The following is a 22,091-nucleotide window of genomic DNA, read 5'->3' as shown; positions in this document are numbered from 1 at the left end:
TTAGTAATGTTTTATAGCTTTCTTCTTTTAGGCCTGACATATTTTATTATGTTTATTCTCAGAAACTGTTGTCACTGGGAGTGGAATCTTTTTTTTTTCTTATGTGATCCTCTAGTTTCTAGTTTCTTGACTCATGATAGTGTATGGGAAAGCCATCAGTTTTTATCTGCTGAGCTTGAAAAGCAGCCAGCTTATTAATTCACTAAACCTCCACATACCTACCATTCAATTCCGAGAGTTACCAACATATTCCCAGTCTCATCTCACCTATTCCCTCCCCATCTATCTGCCTCGCACAGTACTACTAAACAAATCTCAGATATGGTATCATTTCACTGACACATATTTCAGGATCTGTTTCCTGGATCTTCTAAGTGCACAATCTTATCATCCATCCAAAACACTTAAGGGTGCACAGGAGGGGAGCTCACAGGCCGTAAAACTGAGGCCCGTCCTACAGAGCCCAGGAGAAAGCTGGTGAGCAAGCTGGTGAGCAAACTAAAATCACAAAGTTCAACCCCTAAAACTCACAGAATCTAAAACTCACAGGATTCTTACAGGATCACTTCCCTCGTCTTCCATCTGGGTCTACCTTCTCCCTTAAGACAAAATTCTAATAAGCTCTCAGCGACCCAAACATCCTAACAGCAAAACGGAACCAGAAACCTAAGGTCTCAGAGGGTGCTGAAGTCACCCACACCTGACACCCCCCCAGGTCTGGAGCCATTTGTCCGCAGGCAGCAGCATTTCATTATAATTTTTCCCTTTGTGTATGTGATGCACCACTTTGTTGCAGGGCTAGGCTGCAAATACCAGTTCCACAGATGGATTACAAATGTATCACTGCCATACAAGTTAGAAAAAGGCCTTTACTGGTCTGTTTTCTCCAAGGCAGCCTAGAACCCAGGCAGCCTAGAACCCACAAGGTGCCTTTCTGTGAATTAGAAGAAAAAGTGTTCCCTCTAGACTGATCAGCTTGGAAAGCAGGGGAGGTGGTGGAGGAAACGGCGCAGTACCAGTACCAGCTCTTTTTCCAGGTGGTCCTCAGCTCCTCCTCTCCTGATCCACAGGCCCCCTCCTCTCTGGGTACATGCTCCTCCCCTCCAGGCCCCAGGGCTCCTCCCCTCCTGAGCCACAGGCCCCTCCTCTCTGGGTGCATGGCTCCTCCCCTCTCCACTCTTGGAGGTCTGGGTAAAAAATAAGCAGATACTACTATGATTGATGGACCTTATCACAAAGGCTTGGCTCAGGCCTGGGCTGGTGGCAAGTTACTTCTAGCCCAAGTTTTCCAATATTCCTTTCTTTATCTGCACCCTTTATGTAAAAACAAGCCCATTACTGAAGCAGGCCATGGCAAGAGTGTCACAGTTCTGTTGGGCCACAGCACATGGACTGCCACCACATTGGACTGCATTCTATCACTCCTTCTGCCAGCAGGATCCATGTCGTCTCCACCTGACCTCTGTTTTGCTTAATTGAGAAGCAAGAGCTGCAGAAAACTGTCTCCTTTGCTTAGAGTTTTCCCCAACATACAGAATTTATCAGCCATGTATAAGATTCGAAGTGAAGCTAAGTTCACACAAGAGTCAGAAAGCAACTGAAACAAGACCACACATTGCCAGACACACAAACTCCTCCCTCCAGAGTAGATCGTTAAAAGCAAAGTTATGTTTATGGTGAAAGGATCTTCAGAATGTTAATCGATGCTAATAAGAACCAACTAAAGGAGCTAATACTTTAGCACATTTTGTATTTTAATAAATACCTTACTTTGTGTCCCTGATTTAAGCTAAATTGTTAATGCGTTTTTAAAATTTTTCTGCTGGTTATAGGGGCAGATTCAAGGAGAGATAATCTCATGCCTTTTAATTAATTCATAAGTCTCTAATAAAAAAAATGTATAGCATTAGATTCTTAGCTCAGACTTAGTTCTGAACCATCCTACATTTTACCTTGCTAGATCATTTCTCCCAAGATTCAAATTTCTGGGTAGTTTATTATTTTAGCTAGGTATGTAAAGTAAGGGTGTTGCTTATTTGCTTATGCTTAGCGCTTAAATTTTTTTTTTTTTTTTTTTTTTTTTTTAGAGGCACATAGAATTCCAGAGAAGGGGATCCCTGGTGGCTCAGCAGTTTAGCACCTGCCTTTGGCCCAGGGCATGATCCTGGAGTCCCGGGATCGAGTCCCACATCGGGCTCCCTGAATGGAGCCTGCTTCTCCCTCTGCCTGTCTCTCTTTCTCTCTCTCTCTCTCTGTCTCTGTCTCTCATTAATGAATAAATAAAATATTTTCTTAAAAAAAGGTAACACATGTAAAGTACTCAATGCCGATATGTGTATACAGCAAATGCCCAATAACCAGACCTATCACCACCCATTATTATTAAAAAAAAAAAAAAAAAAAAGAATTCCAGAGAAGGAATTGTCATTTGTTTGTTTTCAGATGCAGACCCTGAGGCCTGGAGGGGTTAACTCAATTCCATCAGATAAGGGCTAGGATAAGGAGCCAGGGCTAGAATTCAGGTCTTCTCTATCACCAGGCTATAGAGGAAACAGGTGAAGGATTTAGTGGAGGTCTCACTGGAACATTCTAGGGTGAGACCTGAAGAAAGGGAAGCAATTTGCTTTTTCTGAGTAGAGATTACCACCATCAATCAATAATAAATCAATACAAGTTGAATACAAAAAGGCAGCTGGCCAGGAGAGATAAGAAACTACATCAGGGACGCTCAGGTGGCTCAGTGGTTGAGCATGTGCCTTCCACCCAGGGAATGATCCCGGGTCTGGGGACTGGGTTCCCCATTAGACTCCCTGCGAGGAGCATGCTTTTCCCTCTGTGTCTCCGCCTCTCTCTCTCTGTCTCTCATGAATAAATCTTAAAAGAAAGGAAGAAACTGTACATCATGCCTCACTAAAATCTGGCCATTTCCCTAGATTTTGATGGGTGACTAGACCATCCAGTTTTAGGGTGGGTCTGGGTCTGAGCATTGCTGTGACCACCCTGCTGCCCTCTCCCCACCCCACCCCCCAAATCCCACATCAATTTCAAAACTAGGAGTGCTTTTGGTGGCCCAGGATCTGCGTTGTGAGACCTCACACTGCTCTAAAGGACAAAGGAAAGTCCCTTTTCATTTCTTATCACCTGCTTTGCCCCAAGTATCGCTGCAGACTGCGCCAAGGAGCAAAAGTGGCAGGGGATGAGGCTTGTTCCTGGGTAGGGGGTGAATACAGCACAGCAGCTGTGGTCAGGCTGGACAGGGGCCCCAGGAAGTCAGGGAGGCTGGGCTCCATTAGGCCTGGCCTTGGAGAAGGCAGGGCGGGGAGGGTGGGCGGTGGCGGGCAGAAATGCAGAAGATTCAGGAACAGAATTAAGTAGGAGCTCCCATGGTATTACAGGAGGCTCCCCGGGAGAGTCCCTGATCCTCAAAAACTGCCATAAAATTAAACTCAGACTTTTTGTATTCGTACTTTGGAACTGCTCCCAAGAACTGGGTCATCAGAAGGAGCTGCCTGTCCTCCTTAGCTGATGTGCTCAAAGTGAATCCTCCCGCCCGGAGTCATTTTCCCAGCCAGGAAGCTTCACAAGCATATGGCAAGGCTCCAGCATGATGTGCCGTGAGTGCAGACTGCCACTCCCGCAGGACCTGGCCAGATGTGTCCAGCTTTCCTGGACAGGCCCTTTGTTAAGCATCCGGGCCACGAAAGATGCACAGTGCCCACCTTGGGTGCAAAACACAGTTCTGTCCGCCCAGCTGGCAGTCTCTGCCCCCCCCCCCCCCGCCCCTGGGCTGCCCTCCAGACGGAGCAAACCTACTAGAATAGGGGGATACATTCACTCACGTGGGCATTCTTCCCACTCACAACTAACTAAGGAGATCTTTGGGAAGATGCCAGTCCAACATGTTATCTATTTTACATACCTCACATTCAGAAGCATGTTCTTGGGGAGCCTGGTGGCTCATTGCTGCCTCTATGCTAAGAAACTTTCCTCAGAGTCTTGAGTCCTAATCAGGCTCTGTTCTAGGTGCTGGGGACATCCCCATGGAAGGCTATTACCCATTGTAAGCCGCAGCTCTACTGGAACGCAGGACCCAAGGCCACACATTTCTCTCGACGATGTCCCTTTGCGATAGCACACTCACTGCTCAGAAAGTGGGCAAGTGCTCCCCCGAGCCTGAATGCTCCTGTTGACGCAGCATCAGATGAAAATCTAGTCCCCACAAGGATGTTCTACTGATTCTTACACTCACCAGCACCCCAATCTTCACTGACAACACGTGTTTTGAAGCTCAAAATAAGCACAGAGATAATAGGACACCATGAGTCTTTTCCATACACACGTTGAACTTTTTTCTTTTTAAAACATTTTTTTATTTATTTGAAAGAGAGAGAGAGAGAGCATGAGCAGGGCGGAGGGGCAGAAGGAGAGGCAGAAGCAGACTCTGTGCTGAGCAGGGAGCCCAATGCGGGGTTCGATCCCAGGACCCCGAGACCATGACCTGAGCCAAAGGGCAGACACTTAACCAACTGAGCCACCCAGGAGCCCCTGAATTTTCTTTTTTTCTAGGGATGAGATTTTACTAAACATACTGTTCTCTAGAGCCTCTGGGCCTTGTTCATGGTTCCACCACTAGCTAGAGGTATAACCTCACATAAGGTCTTATGCTTATCTGTGCCTTGCTTTCTCCAAGTGTAAAATGGAGTTACAATTAGTGCCTGCCTTCGTGTGAGGATTAAATAAATCCATACATGGAAAGCACTGAGAACAGCGCCTGGTTCATGGCAAGTGCTCTGTAAATGTTAGCCATTTTTTCCTATAAATGTTAGCTATAATTACCAAGTTGGACCAAGGTTTAGTCAGCTAAAACTTCAAAGCAGTTTGCAATGAACATCCTTACAGCAAAATGAGATCATGATATATGAATATATCCTGAAATAAATTTCTATCCATTTAATACTGGATTAAGGACACGCATATTTCTTTAAAAAAGAAAAGATTTATTTATTTAAGAGAGAGAGCATGCATGTGTGCACAAGCATGGGAGGGAGGGGCAGAGAGAGAGAATCTTAAGCAGATTCCCTGCTGAGCACAGAGCCCTACTCAGGACTCAATCTCAGGACCCATGAGATCATGACCTGAGCTGAAACCCAGAGTCTGACAATCAACTGAGCCACCCAGGCGCTCCCAAGGACATGCATATTCTTAAGGTTTTCAGTAAACTGTCCTCAAGAATGACTTACATGTACATAGAAGTATGCAAAGCCTCCTTCCAGCATTCCTTGGACACAATTAGAAAGTGTTCATAACTGGGCTGTTCTGCATTGGCCTGAAGGTGGACCCTGGCCTGCTCACTGAGAGCCCCTCCTCTACCACTGTCCAGATGAATCTACCAGTGTGTGGATGACACTTACCAGTGCCTGGATGAGTCTACCAGTGTGTGCACAACATCCACCAGTGTGTGGAAACCAGAAGCATTGTCCATTGCAAATGCAGCCTGGAAATGCTAGCACAGCTCTTGGTCAAGTGCAGACACCTTCACAAAATGGATCTGATTTTCTCCTTGGGGTGGGCTGGCCAGCACACCACCAGCCCTGCCTGAAAATGCTTAGGGACCCCCCCCCCACATCTAATTTCAAAGTCTGAGCCTGGGGCAGTTTCCTAGGGCATTAAGGACACTTCAAGTGGGGGAAAAACCAACAACAACAACAAATATTCTGCATCTCAGATGGATTGGCTGACCCAGTCTAGCAACAGATGCTGAGCAGCCACAAATCACAAAGTGGGACCTGGTCCCCAAGGAACACCCCAGAGGTGAGACCCATACTTACATAGATGCCCTGAACAGCTGTCAGAGTTCTGTTTAACAAAATACATTCTACCTTCTTAGCTTAATGAGTTCACCCCTGTTGCTAACTGGAAGATCAGGTCCAGAATGTGGCCAGCAAGGGCACCTGCCCTTAGCCTGGACCCCTTCTCTTTCCACTGACACCATGACACCACCCGCCTCCCCACCCCCTACCTCTGGGCTTCATACCACTCTGCCAGAGTCCTCATGTACATACCTGAGGACACCCCAGCCAATGTGTCATGTGTCCAGATCCACCCGTACTGTGCAACCCTGCCACACCCCCTTCCCTGGGACCTTGAGTGGATACTGGCACTGCAGTCTGTCACAGACCCTGGGAAGAGACACGAGCAGGATGGAAGCAGTCTGGGCATCACTTGGGTGGAAGATTCCAGGGTCCTCTGTATCCGGGGCAGGGTCCAGAGGGGGAGTGCAAATGGTGGGTGAACATGGCCCCTTGGCCTGACTCCTCATTTCAGCGAGGGGCACAGGGCAAGCTGCACTTTTGCCATGGTCTAGGGGCAGTGCCACCAAAGGGCTCAGACTGTCTCCTTGTGAACCCATCACTGCCATCCCAAGACGGAGACATCCTGCTCTTCCAGCTGATGGTTTACTCTTCCCTGTGATCACTTTGTTTTTAAAAATGTATCCTGGCCTGAGGGGGCACCTGCATGGCACAGTTGGTTAAGTGGCGACTCTTGGTTTCCACTCAGGTCATGATCTCAGGATTGTGGGATTAGGCTCCGTGCTCAGGGGGGGGAGCCTGTTTCTCTCCCTCTGCCCCTGCCCTCCTCAAAAATAAGTAAGTAAATCTTTAAATAAAAAAAAATGTATCTTGGCCAGAATCTCAAAATCAATTCACACCACCATCTCTGTTTGTTGGTCCCATCTAAATCCGTCAAGTAAACTTTGAACTTCTACACATACACACAAATGCAAGTCCGGGGGGATTAGGGAGGAAGCCAGGCCAAGTAGATTAAAATCTTGCTTGCACTGAACCAACTAAATTTTAGGAGATTCATTCTTTGCAAAAAAATACAGGGACAAGTGACACAGAATTGAAATATATTGACAGAAATAAATGCTGAGTGACAGGTACAGAGGATTCATTTTTCCTTTTACTTTTGTACCTTTGAAAATGTTCACAAAGGTTAAGGAAAAAGTTTTTGAGCCACATGGCCCCAAAAGGGAGCCTGGCAAGATACGAAATCACATTCCCACTGGCAAGTTACACAAATGACAGGTAGAAGTACACGCTAACCCAGTTTGTGTTTTTGTAAATATGCTGAGCACACCTAGAAGTAGGAAGAAGGACCCGGGCAGGAGCTGTGGAGGCCAACATGTGGGGGCTGCCCAAGTATCCCAAGTCAGGCGCCCTGAACCCTCACCTGGCCCTACCTGTCCTGCAGTCTTCACCCAGGAGAGCTGATAACATGGCACATGGCCACTCACTGATTCTCTCGGGTGCTCTTAAGCAGGTCAAACTTTAAGGCGCTGACCAAATAGTCCTAGGCCACAAGGCCAGGGAGAGTGAGCAAGGCAATAGTTCAGCAGAAGCCTTGCCTGGCTCCGTGGCCATTTCACCAATTCAAATGAAGCAGGATATCGTGGCCTCTATCTAAACACAGCAGCTGGGAAACCCAGGGCTGGTGTTTACACAGAAACTTTCCCCCCAGAAGCTCAATGTAATTGAAGGACACTCACTAATTAACTTAATTAAGTCTCCCAGGCCTTCCCACCCCCACCCCCACTGCCCCTGCTCCCTGTTCACCAGCAAGCATGGGGTGGGGGGTGGGGGCAGGCAGAGTTGCTCTCGCTCAAAAACACTTGTGCAAACACGGGGGCACTCACGGGCCACCCTCCCTGGGGGCTGTTTGGAGAACACTGAACTTTGGAGTATCCCAGCTCGTCCCGAAATTGGAATCCCCGGACAATCAGCACGCTTGCCTCCACTGGGTGTCCACACTACGTCTACACAAGACAACAGGGAAAGACAAGTACTTTTTGCCCAGATGTGCAGAGAAGAGCACACCTGCACCCTAGCTGTGGACTGCGGACCACGTGCTACGGTGTTTCACCTGTACCCGAGAAGCGTCCTACTGTGAATCAGGTCACCGCAAGAACGTAATCCAAACTTTTGTGATTGGTGCCAACCGTTTGAGTTTTCTGCTTCCAAATTCCTGCTCCCGCTGATGGACACTGAAGATAGACTCTCAACCTAATTCTTTGAGAGGCAGGAGCTCAGAAGTATTCCCTCCGCAAGCTGCCCGCTAGCAGGCCCGACGTGGAAGACTGCGGCAGGGTCACCGTGGAAGGAACAGAAGGACGGCGCCCAGCCACAGGCCAACAGAGGGTCCTCAGCTTTTCCTAAACTCACAGCCCCATTCGAGCTCCTGACTATCTCTGACCACTGCCCGAAAACACTGAAGCAATTGTGAGTTCCTATCTCCCCGTGGCGAGAGGCCTTTTCAAATATGGGTCCTAATGGGGTAAAGTGGGCCTCGACCAGCGGTGCTTCCACCGGGCTGCGGGACCCCCTGGCTCTCCCTGCCGCTCCCCAGAGAAGCAGCAGCGTGCATCTACCGCTCAGCAGGACAGAACTGAGTTATCCTCACTGGCTGGGGAGAAACCACCACCCACACAGTAATAAACCGTCCACTTAAGTCTCCCTGGCCTTTCCCTCCTCCCCAGGGTGACCCATCACAGGAAACCACAGCTCCAGTGAGAGGAAGCTGCCCCCAACCTTGAACTTCATGGAAAGAGTGAACAGTCAGGATTCCAACGCCAGCTCCCCCAGATGCACTGTCCCAGGCAAAAGTTGACCTTGAAACCTTCTGGGGAAAATATGAAAGTATGCTTTTCCTCGTCAAGGAAGGGAAAGCCAAAATGCTAGCCCTCTGAAACACAGATGGGAATTTCAGTTCAGAACTATTCTATCAAATTGTGGCATGTTTTGGATACTTGAGAAGTCTGAAAGGACAACCTTCTAGTCACAGGAAGCTTTTATAATCCTCCTTGGACCAGTAATATCAACAAGTGCTACAGCTGCCTTTTAAAAATAGTTTCACTTAACTTAAGAAAAACTGACTTTAAAAATTAAGTATTCAGGGGATCCCTGGATGGCTCAGTGGTTTAGTGCCTGCCTTCGGCCCAGGGCTTGATCCTGGAATCCCGGGATCAAGTCCCGCGTCCGGCTCTCTGCAGGGAGCCCGCTTCTCTCTCTGCCTATGTCTCTGCCTCTCTCTCTGTGTCTCTCATGAATAAATAAATAAAATCTTAAAAAAAAACTAAGTATTCAGCCCAAGTTCTATTGAAAAAAATGAATGCTCCATTAAGTGACAAATGTGGGCCGCACATGAGCTGAAATGTGCCAATTCCTTTCATTACCACCTCTGTGTTAGCATCCAGTGTACTGTAATCACCAAAGTAATATACACGCATCACAGCCCAAACTTAGTTTCCAAATGGAAAGTTGGCATTATATTATTTTCATTAATCATTTCAAAGTCTTCACTTCTGAAAAAAATAAAGACTTCTTCTCCAAGTGGTTTCCAAGGAACTCTTACATGTGCCTGAACCTTCCTTAACATTCCTCTACTCCAAGTGATGGACGTTTCAATCTTTTTGATGAAGTAGTATTTTTGTACCACGGAATGAATCTCTCGGCTCTGATAAATGTGGTATGAAGTAGACATCTAAAATGGAATGGAAACCTCTGTGGTTTTCTTTCAAGACCTTAGCAAATGACCAAACTTGGATTTTTTGGGACAGAGCACAAACTGGAATAATCTGATAATAATTTAATCAACGACTGAATGCACACTATGGTACTGACAATATTGGAGACATTGTTTCTGTAACCAAGCAACGGAAAACAAGCCTGATAACTCTGTGGGAATGAAATGATTAGGGAAATTGAAATAGAAGAGATGATTCTTCCAAGATGTATATCCCAGCTGAAGAATCCATGCATAAAGATGCAGAGGGGTGGGGAGACCAGAAACATTTATAAAGTGTTGTGGGAATGAGTACATTGGTCATCCAGAACCTACGGACAGTGACCTTCCTTGAATTATTTGTTTAGGACTAGCAAAGTAGGTGGTACAGCTGGACACCAGCTGGAAGCCTATCCTCCAGGATTCAAATTTAAAGTTATTTTTTTTAATTTTTATTTATTTATGATAGTCACAGAGAGAGAGAGAGAGAGAGGCAGAGACATAGGCAGAGGGAGAAGCAGGCTCCATGCACCGGGAGCCTGACGTGGGACTTGATCCTGGGTCTCCAGGATCATGCCCTGGGCCAAAGGCAGGCGCCAAACCGCTGCGCCACCCAGGGATCCCCAAATTTAAAGTTCTAATAATCCTATTTGATTTTGCTCACTTCGGCTTTTCCCCATGAAATTAGCCACAAAACAAGGGATGGGGTGGTTGGAGATACCAGAAAGCCATGCATTTTATGACATTATAAAAACAGCCACATGGTCAGTTAAGCGCCTGGTTCTTGGTTTCAGCTCAGGTCATGATCTTAGGATGTGAGATCAAGCACCGCTACCCGGGCTCACCCTCATCGGGGAGTGTCCTTGAGATTCTCTCTCTCTCCCCCTCTCTCTGCCCCTCCTCTCTCTGTCTCTCTCAAATAAATACATCTTTAAAAACAGCCACAGAGGATTCAGGTAGCGATGTGTCACCTTGGGGAAGCCAGTTTCATAGCCTCTTCAAGGCCTCAGTTTACTCATCTATAATATGAGGACAAGAGGAACTCCTGCAGAACCGTGAAAGTTAAATGAGATCATCGCTCAAGTCCCTGGCTCGAGGCCAGTCTCAAGACTTCCTGTAGCACAGACGTGAAACAGACTGGCTTGGCATCTAACTTCAGATACAGGCAGCGCAGAGGTAGAGTCACCAGGTAGGACATCTGCAAAGTGCACGACTGATGCTTCTCAGCAAGTACATGCTTGCATGAGGTCTCTCGGGGTCTCTGTTCCCGGGCTGGTGCACCCCATCCCCTCCGGGAGAGAAGCTGCCCAACACAAAGCAACGGGCAATCACCGGCTTCATCAACAGGTGCCACCGAAAGCGAGCGCCAGGCTCGGGGCGGGCGGCTCCTAAGGCGATCCCCTGGGATCCTGGTGCCCCGTAAGGCGTCCCGGCGGCCGTGAACGCACACAGCAGGCGGCGCGGGCGGGACAGGCGCTCCCGCGGCCCGGCCTCAGCTCCCGAACCCGCCGCCCCGCGCGCCGCTCTCCGCGGGGAAGGGAGGCGCCCCCGCCCCGCCCCGCCCCGCCCCGCCCCGCGCCGGGTCGCACTCACCGAGCGTGGCCACCGTGCCGGCCTCGAAGAGCAGGCATTCCCCGCGGCCGCGCGCCTCCAGCAGGACGCTGCCGGGCCCCGGGCCGTCCAGCCGCCCGAGCAGCCGCAGCCCTTTGCTCAGCGCCATGGGCGCCGGGGCGCGCAGCCCGCCTCCGTCCCGCCTCCGCCCCGCGCTCCCGCAGGCGCCGGCCGGGACTTTCACTTTGCGCCGGGCTCCCGGCGCCGCGAGGCCCCGCCCCGCCCCGCCCCGCGGCCCCGCCCCCCGCCCCGCGGCCCCGCCCCCCGCCCCGCGGCCCCGCCCCCGCCCCGAGGCCCCGCCCCCCGCCCCGAGGCCCCGCCCCGCCCCCCGCCGGGCCGCCCGGGCAGGTGAGGGTGCGCCGCCGCCTCCGCGCCCCGCGCTCCCCCCAGCGGCCGGGCGGGCCTGGCGTCGGCCCCCGCGCCCCCGGGGCTCCCCTCCCCTCCCCTCCCCTCCCCTCCCCTCCCCTCCGCTCGGCCCGGGGCGCCCAGGGCAAGTGCCCCCGGCGGAGGGCGGCAGCCGCGGAGGAGGATCCCGCGCGTTCCGGGGCGCAGGGGGCGGCGGGCGCCCCGCGGAGCCTGACCCCCTGCAGGGCGCCGCGGCCTTGCTCGGGCAGCCCGGGCGCGGCGCTGCGGGGCGGCCGCCTGCGCTCCCGGCCCGGCCCCGCTCCAGCTCCCGCGCTGCGCCGCCCCCGGCCGGCTGCCGGGCTGCGAGCCTCAGCTGCCCTGCGGGGGACGCGGGGTGACCTCGCAGAAGGGGCTCCGCGGGCGCCCGGCGGCGAGTGCAGTGTTCCATAAATGTTGCCTTTTACTAGCTTCCTATACGGGAGGCTACTGGGCTCCACACTCGGGAGAACTGGGGGCGGGGGGGGGGGGTCAAAGGCGTGTTGTCTCGGAGAGAACTGAGACCACGACCCCTAGGCGTGCCCCTTATGTGACCTTGACTCCTCACCTGGCAGATGGTGGCTGTACCTGTCCCACCCGCTCACGCTTACCGGATGGGTGCTGAGTCAGAGGTCAGGGCTGAAAGCGAAGGAAGTAACCGGCAGGGAAGCCGAGGTGTGGGTCGGTGCAGAGCCAGGGGTCTCCTCCCTCTCCCTGCAGCTGCCTTTCGGCCTCCACCTGACAGTCCCTCCCCCCAGTCTGTGGGCCAAGTCCCCTTGGCTTCAGGGCAGACCCTGCAATCAGCCCTATGGGCCCCAGCACACACCCCTGCATCGCGCATAGGAGTATGCTGCCCATACAGGATGACCTCGCAGCTAGGTCAAGCCGGGCAGGGCCCCTCTTGGCACTAGGTTCTAGCCGGATGCCAGGTCTCATCTGCAGGGGTGGGGAGAAGGGAGAGGGCTTGCCCAGGTTAGCTCCTTGGGTGGGTTTGGAGGCTTCCTTTCCTTCTCCTCCAACAGGTATGTATGGACAGCCCCAGAGAGCTCCATCAGGGCGTTTCCATCAGGCTCCCAAACCAACCCGGCTCCTCTCACCCCATGTTGAGAAGACTGTGGGTCAGGCTGTTTGTCTCTGGGGCACATTCCAGAAGGAGCAGAGCCTCCCATGCCAAGCGGGACTCTGTGGTGCCCTTGCAGACATTCAAGAATGACCAGATATTCAATCCTCTGTGGACAACCTCCCAGGTGATGATTTGGGGAATAAAGTAATGTAAATAATTGGCAGAGATTCAAATCATTCCTCAGCCTTCTGTCCTACTGCTCACAAATTCAGTTATGAAGTGGTGGATATCCCAGGTATGACGCTCACAAGCTGTCCAGTTTCTTTCTCTGTGAAATGGAGATATTACCCTCATGAGGACAGTGCACCCATGACATGACACGACGGAGCCTTTGACCCACTTTTCCTTTCCTTTGCAACTTGAAGCTCACTTCTTCCAGGAAGCCACCTGGAATGATGAGGTCCCAGGAAATAGCGTTTATTATGTGTACTCAGATTCACAGATGTACATTTCAGCTCTCACTTGCTCATATGTTGCTTGAAAAGGGTTTTTATATTTCTTTCTCTCTCTTTTTTTTTAAAGATTTTATTTATTTATTCATGAGAGACACATACACACAGAGAGGCAGAGACATAGGCAGAGGGAGAAGCAGGCTCCCTTCAGGGAGGCCAAGTGGGACTTGATCCCATGACTCCGAGATCATGCCCTGGGCCAAAGGGCTTAACCACTGGGCCACCCAGGTGCCCAGGTTTTTATATTTCTTTTCTCTTAGCTCTGTTTCACAAATTAGGGATAAGATCTCAGGAAGCATCTAGTCTTTTTAAATGTTAACTGTCTCCCCCTTTGTGCCTTCTCTAGCATCCCATAATTTGAAGCTCCACATAGTGGTATGCTGCTCATATTGTAGAAATGTACCTGCAGTGAAGACCAGCAGTTGAGCTTTACAGCTTATAGAATCTAAGATGCAATCAACTGGAAGATGAACCACTATTTTATGTACCACTGAGAAAGAAAAAAATGCTGCCCGCTAAACTGTGTTGGCTATGCCCTGATTTCAGCAACGGTATGGTGTGTATTTCAGACTCAGTGAACTAAAGTAGCTGCTCCCCTATCTCTGACAAGTGGCTGAAGGAGCCAAGAGCCGCTGGGTTTTCAGGTCACTGCTCTCTGGTTTAGAGAGAACATTCAACATGGGTGGTGGATGAAGTGCAGCCTTCCATGCACACTGCCTTGATGAGCCACGGGTCACCTGGGCACTGCTACATCTTGCAGACGGAAGACATAACAGAGCTTGAGACATTCAGGAGAAAAGCTCTGCTCTGCTACCTAACCTGGGAAGACAAGAGGACCCATCTGAGTGGGGAGAGTCTAGGCATACTCTGCTCCTGAGATCTAGCGCACCTGGAAGGCCCATGATTGGAAGGGGAGGAGGTGAGCAAGGGATGAAAAGCCACCTCCGACAGCCTCCGGAGTGGAGTAGTCCACCGTAGGAAATTCATCCAGGCTGTGCTGCCGGGAGGCAGGCAGGACCTGGGGAGCCTGGAGCCCAGCCGGCTATCAAAGCAGGGGGCGGGGAGAGCTTTGAAAGACATGAAAGGCTGAGTCTCGTGCCTGATTGCATGAGAAGTGAAAAGGAGTCAGAAAAGAGCCCAGTGGTTAGAGGAGGGGACAGAGGGGCACCACTGAGAGATAGGAGAACTAGGGGAGCAGGCTGGGGGGTGTAGTTGGGGTTGAGCTGAGTTTATGACCAGGAGGGTTGCCCGATGGAAAATTCCAGAAATGAACAGTGGAGGCTGTGAGGAGGCTGTGTCTGTAGCCGAGTGGAGACAGGGTGTCTGAGCCTGGCAGGGGCAGGAGAAAAGACCAGAAAGAAGTAGCCTGAGAGATTAGAGAAGCCCTGGGAAGCAGGGAGTAATCAGTGGTTTGAAAAAAAAAAAAAAAAAAAAAACCCAGAAGGGTCTGTATGAATGGGAATTCAGGAGCATTTGGGTGGCTCATTTGGTTTAGCATCTGAGTTTTTTAAAAAAAATTTATTTATTTATTTGGGAGAGAGTGCAAGTGTGCAAGAACAGGGTGCGGGGAGGTATCAGAGGGAGAGAAGCAGATGCCCTGCTGAGTAGGGAGCCCAACATAGGGTGATCCCAGAACCCCGAGGTCATGACCTGAGCCCAAGGCAGACACTTAATGGACTGAGCCTCCCAGGCGCCCTGAGCATCTAACTCTTGATCTCGAGGTCATTAGTTCAAGCCCCACTAGACAAGCCCCATTAGTTCAAGCCCCACTAGACCCATTAGACAAGCCCCACTAGGAGCCTACTTAAAATTAAAAAAAAAAATTCAAGAATGAGGACTCAGTAGAAAACTGGGTTTGGTGACCTTTGAGTGGTTAGTTTTGTTAGGGGGTGGGGCAAAAAGTCGGCTTGGAAATAATTAAGGAAGAAATGCAGGCAGTGAGGATAGTCTGCTAGTTCTAGAAGCCCAGCTGCGGGAAACACAGATGTGATGCAGGCAGAGGGGACAGTAGAGGCTTTCTAAGATAAGCACATGTCAGGGGGGTGGGCAGCAAAGACGGGGGGCGGGCAGGTAAAGACCCTGGTAGAAAGGGTGTGTCCCCTCTAGAGAGGAGAAGGAAGGCCCCCAGCACAGGTGGCAGGGTGGGCACTTTGGAGGGGGAGATAGGATGGCGTGAGGGTGGGTCAAGAAGGAGGGTAGGAGGCCTGGCCCAGGCTGAACCCCCCAATAAGCAGAAAAAAGGAGTGGGAACGGGAACTGAGGAAAGTGGGAAAGGCCTAGAACACTTGCTGTGGTATAGTTCTTTGCCCAAGGAGGAGAAGGCGTCTCTGTCAGCAATGTCTTAGAAATATGGCCAGGGTCTGACCACTGTCGGCCTCCCCATCAATTCAGGCCTGGTTCTCCGTGACACGGCCTCTGAGCTGGGAATCTGCGAGCTGGAGGCGTCCTGGGGGCTCTGAGGCCTGGGCCAAGGAAGGGAGAATGAAGCTGAGCTGCCCCACAGGCCCCACTGGGCCCTCGGGACCTCCAGAGAGGGTAGGCCGTGTCCCAGGCTCTGTCCCCGAGGTGGTGCCACCTTGGGCCAGGCATGCCACCCCAGCCCGGGGAGCTGCCCCCTCTGCCGCCTCACCCCTGCCCCTCCTGGCCCACAAGCGTGAGCCTGGCCCCCAGCAGCGGCCACGCTCCCACAAGCGCCTGTTGGCCCAGGACCCGGGACGCTGTGATCCCTCCAGGGCCACCTGCTCGGGCTCTGTTTTGTTCAGCCAACACACATAACCTGGCTCTCCCCGCTCCTCCTCATAGGCGCCAGGCGCCCCCGCTCAGGTCTTCGCCCTTGGAATGCCGCACCCCTGCGTATCCCCGTGGCTGGTTCTCTCCCTCTTTCAGATCTGCTAACTAATTGTCCTCTTACTGGGGCCTTCTGGAGCCTCCTACCTAAATTTCCTCCACCCAGCTAACCCCCTGCTGTGGGCTGAATTGTGTCACCCCAAATTCACATTCGGCATGTCCCTGTGTTAGAGACAGGGCCTTTAAAGAGGTGACGAGGCTAACATGAGGCCACGTGGGTGGGTGGGCCCAAGTCCAATCTGCCCGTGTCCCCATAAGAAGAGGCCATCGGGACACAGACACACACACAGGGCAGAGCATGTGAAGCCACGGGGAGACGATGGCGTCTGCAGACCCATGGAAAAAGGCCTTCGGAGACCCAAACTTGCCAACCCCGTGATCTCTGACTTCCAGCCTCAGGAACTGTGAGAAATAAGCTTCTGCTGTTTAAGCTTGAAGTCTGTGGGACTTTGGTCGGGTGGCTGAGTGGACGAATGCGCTCTCTGTCTTATATCTTCTTCCCTGTATGCAATTTCTCCTTAGCACACATCAGTCTCGAACATAAGAAATCGTTTATTTCTTCCCTGATTTATCCTGCCTGTCACCCTCCTCCCCCGATGTTGTTATAAGCTCCCTGAGCAGGGATGCTTCTGTTTCGCCTGATTTGTTCCTGGCACATCCCCAGGCCTAGAACCGTGCCTGATTCATAGTGAGATCCAGAGGAGCCAGTCCGGTGAATAAATGAATCCTCGTAGGGAGGGCGGAGGATTCACAACTTCTGTGGTTGTCCATCACAGTGGTTCTTACCTGGCTCAGGCCTCCAGTGAACAAATATTTTCTGATCCTACTGTGGACCCAGGATTGTTCTAGATGCTGGGGAAAAAAAAAACACACACCAAACAGAGAAAAGCCCCTGCCACAGAGGGGACATCCAGCAAACAAAATGCATAACTAGCTAGGAGGGGACAGTGCTGTGGAGGACGGGAGAGTGCTGGGGCGGTGGGGGGACAGTTTGAAACGAGGGAGGGCCTCACTGAGAAGTGACATCAGAGTTAGGAAATGAAGTAATTGAGGCAGTGAGCCCCTTGGGTCTCAGGGAAGGGCATTCCTGGTATCAGGCACAGCCAGTGCAAATCCCCGAGGAGGGAGCACCTAGACAGAAGGAAGTGGAGTGGCCCTGGGCCACGGTGACACTGGCTTTTGCTCTGAGAGTTGGGAGCAGAGCAGTGACATACACGCTCAGATGCTGTCTTCAGCAGACCGTCTCAACTACTGAGCTGAAACCTGAGTGCAGGGCAGAGGGAGGGACAGCAGGGAGCCCAGAGGGAGGCCATAGCTCTTGGTGCCACAAGGACGATGGGGGCGATCAAGAGAAACTGTCCCGTTCTGTGTAGGCTTTTGAAGGGTGAGCCAATGGGTTTTGCTGTTAGAGCAGATCAGAATATGAGAAAAAGGAGTTTGGACAATCCCAGACTTTTGGCCAGAGCTACTGGCAGGATGGCATTGCCATCAGATGGAGGCAGCTGAGGGAGGAGCAGGTGGCTGAGTCATGTGAGTTTGGGGTGCGTGTTACAAATCCAGGTGGAAGTATCGTGTAGGCGGTGGTTACGCAAGCCTGTAGTCCATGGGCGAGGTCTGGGCGGAGACATAAACACGCAGGCTACCAGCATCCCAGTGGCGTTGAAAGCCTGGGGCCTGGACGAGTTGGCCAAGGGCGGGGTGCTGGCCTGCACCCAGGGCGTGTTGACCTGTGGCTCTGAGTAAGCGGAGGCCCGTGAGGTAGGAGGACACCCAGCAGTTACAGGGCCTTGGGGTCCCGGGGAAGGAAGCGTCTCAAGGAGCAGATGGCAAAGGCTGCAGCGGGTCCAGGAAGATGAAGACTGGTCCTTGGGGTCCAGCCGGGTGCAGGTCACGGCCGCCCCGGTGGGAGCAGTTGCAGAAGGTGGTGGGCATACCGTGGTACTTCTTTACAGCTCGTTTCTTCTTGCTTCACCTCTGTTGGCCTGAGGATCCAGTCGTTGACCTCTGCTGACTAAAAGCACAAAGTAAACTTGGAAGCAGTGACTCTGAACACCCTTAGCTTCCCTGGCGAAACACCCCAGGCTCTGTGACGGCTCCTCGTGCCTCCTGGTCTCCATCACTCCCACCACACTCTTTGCTTTCTTGGGCCGTCTTCCAGTGTCCCCACTTCGGGAAGCCTGGTGAGCATGCCAGACACACTTCTCTGATGAGGCTCTGACTCGCGTGGAGCATAATTAAGGGGATGATACATACAGTTTCCTGGGTTCCCTTGAGTTTCATGTACCTTTGTGCTTTCCTTAAAAGGGATTCATAAATCTACAACTAATTGTGACTTAAATGTTAGACCTGAGTAAGAGTTTTCATCTAAATACATTCACAAATTGGAAAATATCCTGGTGCCAGACCACATGCCCCTTTCTGGGGTTTAGAAATCTATGATCACCATAAGTATACTGGCAAAGCAAGCCAACCCAGCAGCAAATAATGTATTTGTTGAGTCTCCATGTGCATGACTGGCTGACTTTCAAAGACTTCTAGCTCTAACCTTTTTTTTTTTTTTTTTTTTTTGAGAAGGAGAGAGGCAGGCGGAGGGAGAAGGAGAGGGAGAATCTTGAGCAGGCTCCATACCTAGCCCCTAACACGGGGCTCGATCTCACAACCCTGAGATCATGTCCTGAATTCAAATCAAGAGTCGGACACTTAACTGACTAAGCCATCCAGGTGTCCCTAGCCCAACTCTTGAATAAAACGTCAAAGTTTTTCAAGGTACTTTCTTATATACAATATTCCATTAGATATTAACAACACAGTGAACATTTAAGACAAAACCCCAATATTCTCAACTCATGAATGAGCTCATTCATTTATTCACGCAGACTCAACCTGCCAGGAGCTTGTGTAGTAGCCCTTCCCTCCCTTAAATCTGAATCCTTCACATTGCTGGAGAATTGCATGACCTTGCAGACCGGTGTCCTTTTTCCAAACAATTATCATTTAACATTATCATATTATTAGATATACAGTTAGTATACATTTTTCCAAATTGTCTCATAAATGTCATCAGTTGCTTCACACAGTTTGTGTGAATCACACAAATAATGTCTACATGATGTGACTGATGTGCCCCTAAAACCTCCTTTAATATAGGTTTCCTTCTGGGGCGCCTGGGTGGCTGTCATTTGAACGTCTGACTCTTGGTTTCAGCTCAGGTCATGATCTCAGAGTCATGGGATCAAGCCCCACATTGAGGTCCATGCTCAGCGGGGAGTCTGCTTGAAGATTTCTCTCCCTCTTCCTTTGCCTCTGCCTTTTTTCTCTTTCCCTCTCTAAAAAAATAGATAATTATATATATTAATTATATATATATTTCCCTTCAATTTCTTTTCTCCCCCATTGCAATTTTATTTGTTGAAAAAACCGGGATGCATGCCCAGTAGTCCTCCACAGACTGGACTCTGCTGAGTGTGGTGCCTGTGGCATCATTCAGCAGGTTGCTTTGCCCTTTGTATCATCTGTAGCCCGTGGTAGATAGAGATGCTCAGCAGATTTTGTCCCGTGGGTGTGGTGTGTGCTTCCCGTCAGGAAGCCTGTGTCTGGTTGCTCCTCCCTGATGCAACAACCACTGACCATCAACGCTGTAATCCTGGCCAGCCTTATATCCTCTTCTCTCATTCCTTCTTCATTGGTGCCAAAATTCTTCTATAAATGGAAATTTTCCATCCACTCTATGTTACCCAGTGGGCACAGAAACAAAACAGGCAGATAGCATTCTTTTCCTTTACTTGCTAGTGTTCAAAATAATGACCGTGATTTGGTCCATTAACATCCTCCCGTGGTGACCAATTAGTTTGTTTTTCCACTTTCATCGCTCTGTCCATTGTGGTTTTATCCTGATTGATGCTCAGGTAGTTCCCTCCTTGGCCAGCTTCTTGGTGACCCCTCAGAGGGCTCTGACCACACTGTCTCCCTGTGCTTTCCCACTGTCCCGCTGGCCCCGCCGAGCTGGGGCCGCGTCTGTACTGTTACTGGTGGGCACCCGACGCCTGGTGTTCCAGGTCCTCACTGAGTGAAGGAACGAAGGATGCAGGAACACCTGCTAGGAGCTGGCTGGGACGTTGAGCCTCTCGAGTAGACACGGGGCAGCTGGCAGCTCAGAGGATGCATGCCCAGGGCCCAGAATCGAAATACTGTTGCACAAGGTACTGATAACTTGGGAGAAACCTGTCGAGCAGTTACAGTGATCGGAGCAGTAGGAGCGTGGTTCTGTATTCGCTGCCGGAGGCAGCCTGCAGCCCAGAACTGGGCTGCCCCTCAGACTGAGCTGGCACTCACTAGCTGAATTCCTGTCTGCCTCCCTGCTGTGGCTCAGGGCAGAGACCCCTGTGCATGGGGCCTCCTGGCTGCCACCTCCACCCCCACCCTGCTGGGGTGAGGAAGAGCCTGATGGGACCTGAGGCTGGTGGCTCAGCTCCCTGGGAGAGCTGGCCTGGCTCCACTGGCCTTTACACTGTGGCCTGGGTGTCAGGCAGGCTGAATAGGGGGGTGGCTGGAAGTTCATCATTATTTCTGTGAAAAAGGAATGGGAGACACGGTATCTATCTATCGACACACACCTGCATGCCCAGGACCGTGCTCACGACCTGAGGTCGTGGTAACTGGGTACAGGCTTTCTTTGCTTTTCTCCTAGTGCACCCTACACGGCAGGACCTCCAGACTGTGGGGCCTTGGAGGACTGCAGCAGAGCCAGCCGACACCGTTAAACCTCCCCCAGCCAGTGAAACACCGGGACACCTGCACCCCGATGTTTCTAGCAGCAATGTCCACAATAGCCAAACTGTGGAAGGAGCCTCGGTGTCCATCGAAAGATGAATGGATAAAGAAGATGTGGTTTATGTATACAGTGGAATATTCCTCAGCCATTAGAAACGACAAATACCCACCATTTGCTTTGACGTGGATGGAACTGGAGGGTATTATGCTGAGTGAAGTAAGTCAATCGGAGAAGGACAAACATTATATGGTCTCATTCATTTGGGGAATATAAAAAATAGTGAAAGGGAATAAAGGGGAAAGGAGAAAAAATTAGTGTGAAATATTAGAAAGAGAGACAGAACATGAGAGACTCCTAACTCTGGGAAACGAACGAGGGGTGGTGGAAGGGGAGATGGGCGGGGGGTGGGGGTGACTGGGTGACGGGCACTGAGGGGAGCACTTGATGGGATGAGCACTGGGTGTTATGCTATATGTTGGCAATTTGAACTCCAATAAAATATAACTTAAAAAAAAAAAAACCCTCCCCCAGTCGAGTGAGCCTGGCAGGCGGTGAGCTCAGCACCGCCTTTTAAAAGCCCCAGGTACCCCAGTGATTCAGAGGCTCTCACATCTATTTGTGCTGCGCCTGCCCTCTCTGTCCCCAGGTCCTGGGTGTCCTCCTTCCCTCCAGGTCTCCTACTGAAAGTCCACAGTACCTGCTGCTCTTTAGATGGGGTGAAACAGAGCCTGCTTGTGTGGGCACCTGTGGGTTCTGAGGACCAGGGCAACTTTCTTCAGTTCTGTGGCCAAGACCAAGCTTCACACACAGGCATACCAGCTGCCAGTTGGGCTGCGGGCCTGAATCCAGCATCACAGCTGGGAAAACAACCCAAAGCGCACCTGTCCCAGGCTGGGGTGTAGGGCCTTTCGGATGCCAAGGATGGCTAGGGTTGGCTTGTGCACCATTCGCTTCCAAGTTCACGCCCAGTTGGCGGGATGACTGTCTGGACCAGATTCTAGCCATCCAGTCATTGTCAGCTCAAGTAGCTCTGACAGCAAAGGTCTTTCTCCTGCACTGCATCTGTACCGGCCCGAGAGCCGATTACAGCTGGGGGGTGTGGGGGAGAGTAGGAGGAAGGGAGGAGGGCACTTGAACACCACCTCCCCACGTTCTGGCTCAAGTGGAAGCCCAGGCCTCTGGACTGTGCTCCCACCTCAGCGGATGAGCAGGCCTAGTTTCCACTCTATCCTTGACCTTCCTCTGAAATACCTCCTTTCTGAGTGGGTTCCAGGATCCATAGATAGAAAAAAGTGCCCTGAGTTGTTTTATAACAAGGCCTGTACATCATCACTCCAGAGAGCAG

The 22,091-nt window shown here is 51.3% G+C and overlaps 1 protein-coding gene and 1 long non-coding RNA gene across 4 annotated transcripts in view; one reads left to right on the top strand and one right to left on the bottom strand.

The window, feature by feature from the left end:
- The window catches only part of SYNJ2 (synaptojanin 2), a 98,485-nt gene extending 87,173 nt beyond the window's left edge, over positions 1-11,312 (bottom strand). For all 3 annotated transcript variants that reach the window (XM_072829096.1, XM_072829103.1, XM_072829112.1), the window contains exon 1: positions 11,155-11,312. In XM_072829096.1, the coding sequence (XP_072685197.1) occupies positions 11,155-11,281 (127 nt within the window). In that variant the 5' untranslated portion in view covers positions 11,282-11,312. The remainder of the gene's footprint in view (positions 1-11,154) is intronic.
- On the top strand, positions 10,512-13,649 carry LOC140635149 (uncharacterized). The gene is made up of 3 exons (XR_012032475.1): positions 10,512-10,750; positions 12,576-12,800; positions 13,475-13,649. It is a non-coding gene; the product is annotated as an uncharacterized lncRNA (long non-coding RNA).
- Positions 13,650-22,091: the final 8,442 nt, after the last annotated feature.

The sequence above is a fragment of the Canis lupus genome, chromosome 1 (assembly GCF_048164855.1).
Source record: "Canis lupus baileyi chromosome 1, mCanLup2.hap1, whole genome shotgun sequence".
Classification (NCBI taxonomy): domain Eukaryota; kingdom Metazoa; phylum Chordata; class Mammalia; order Carnivora; family Canidae; genus Canis; species Canis lupus.
This window is presented reverse-complemented; position numbering and strand designations above follow the sequence as displayed.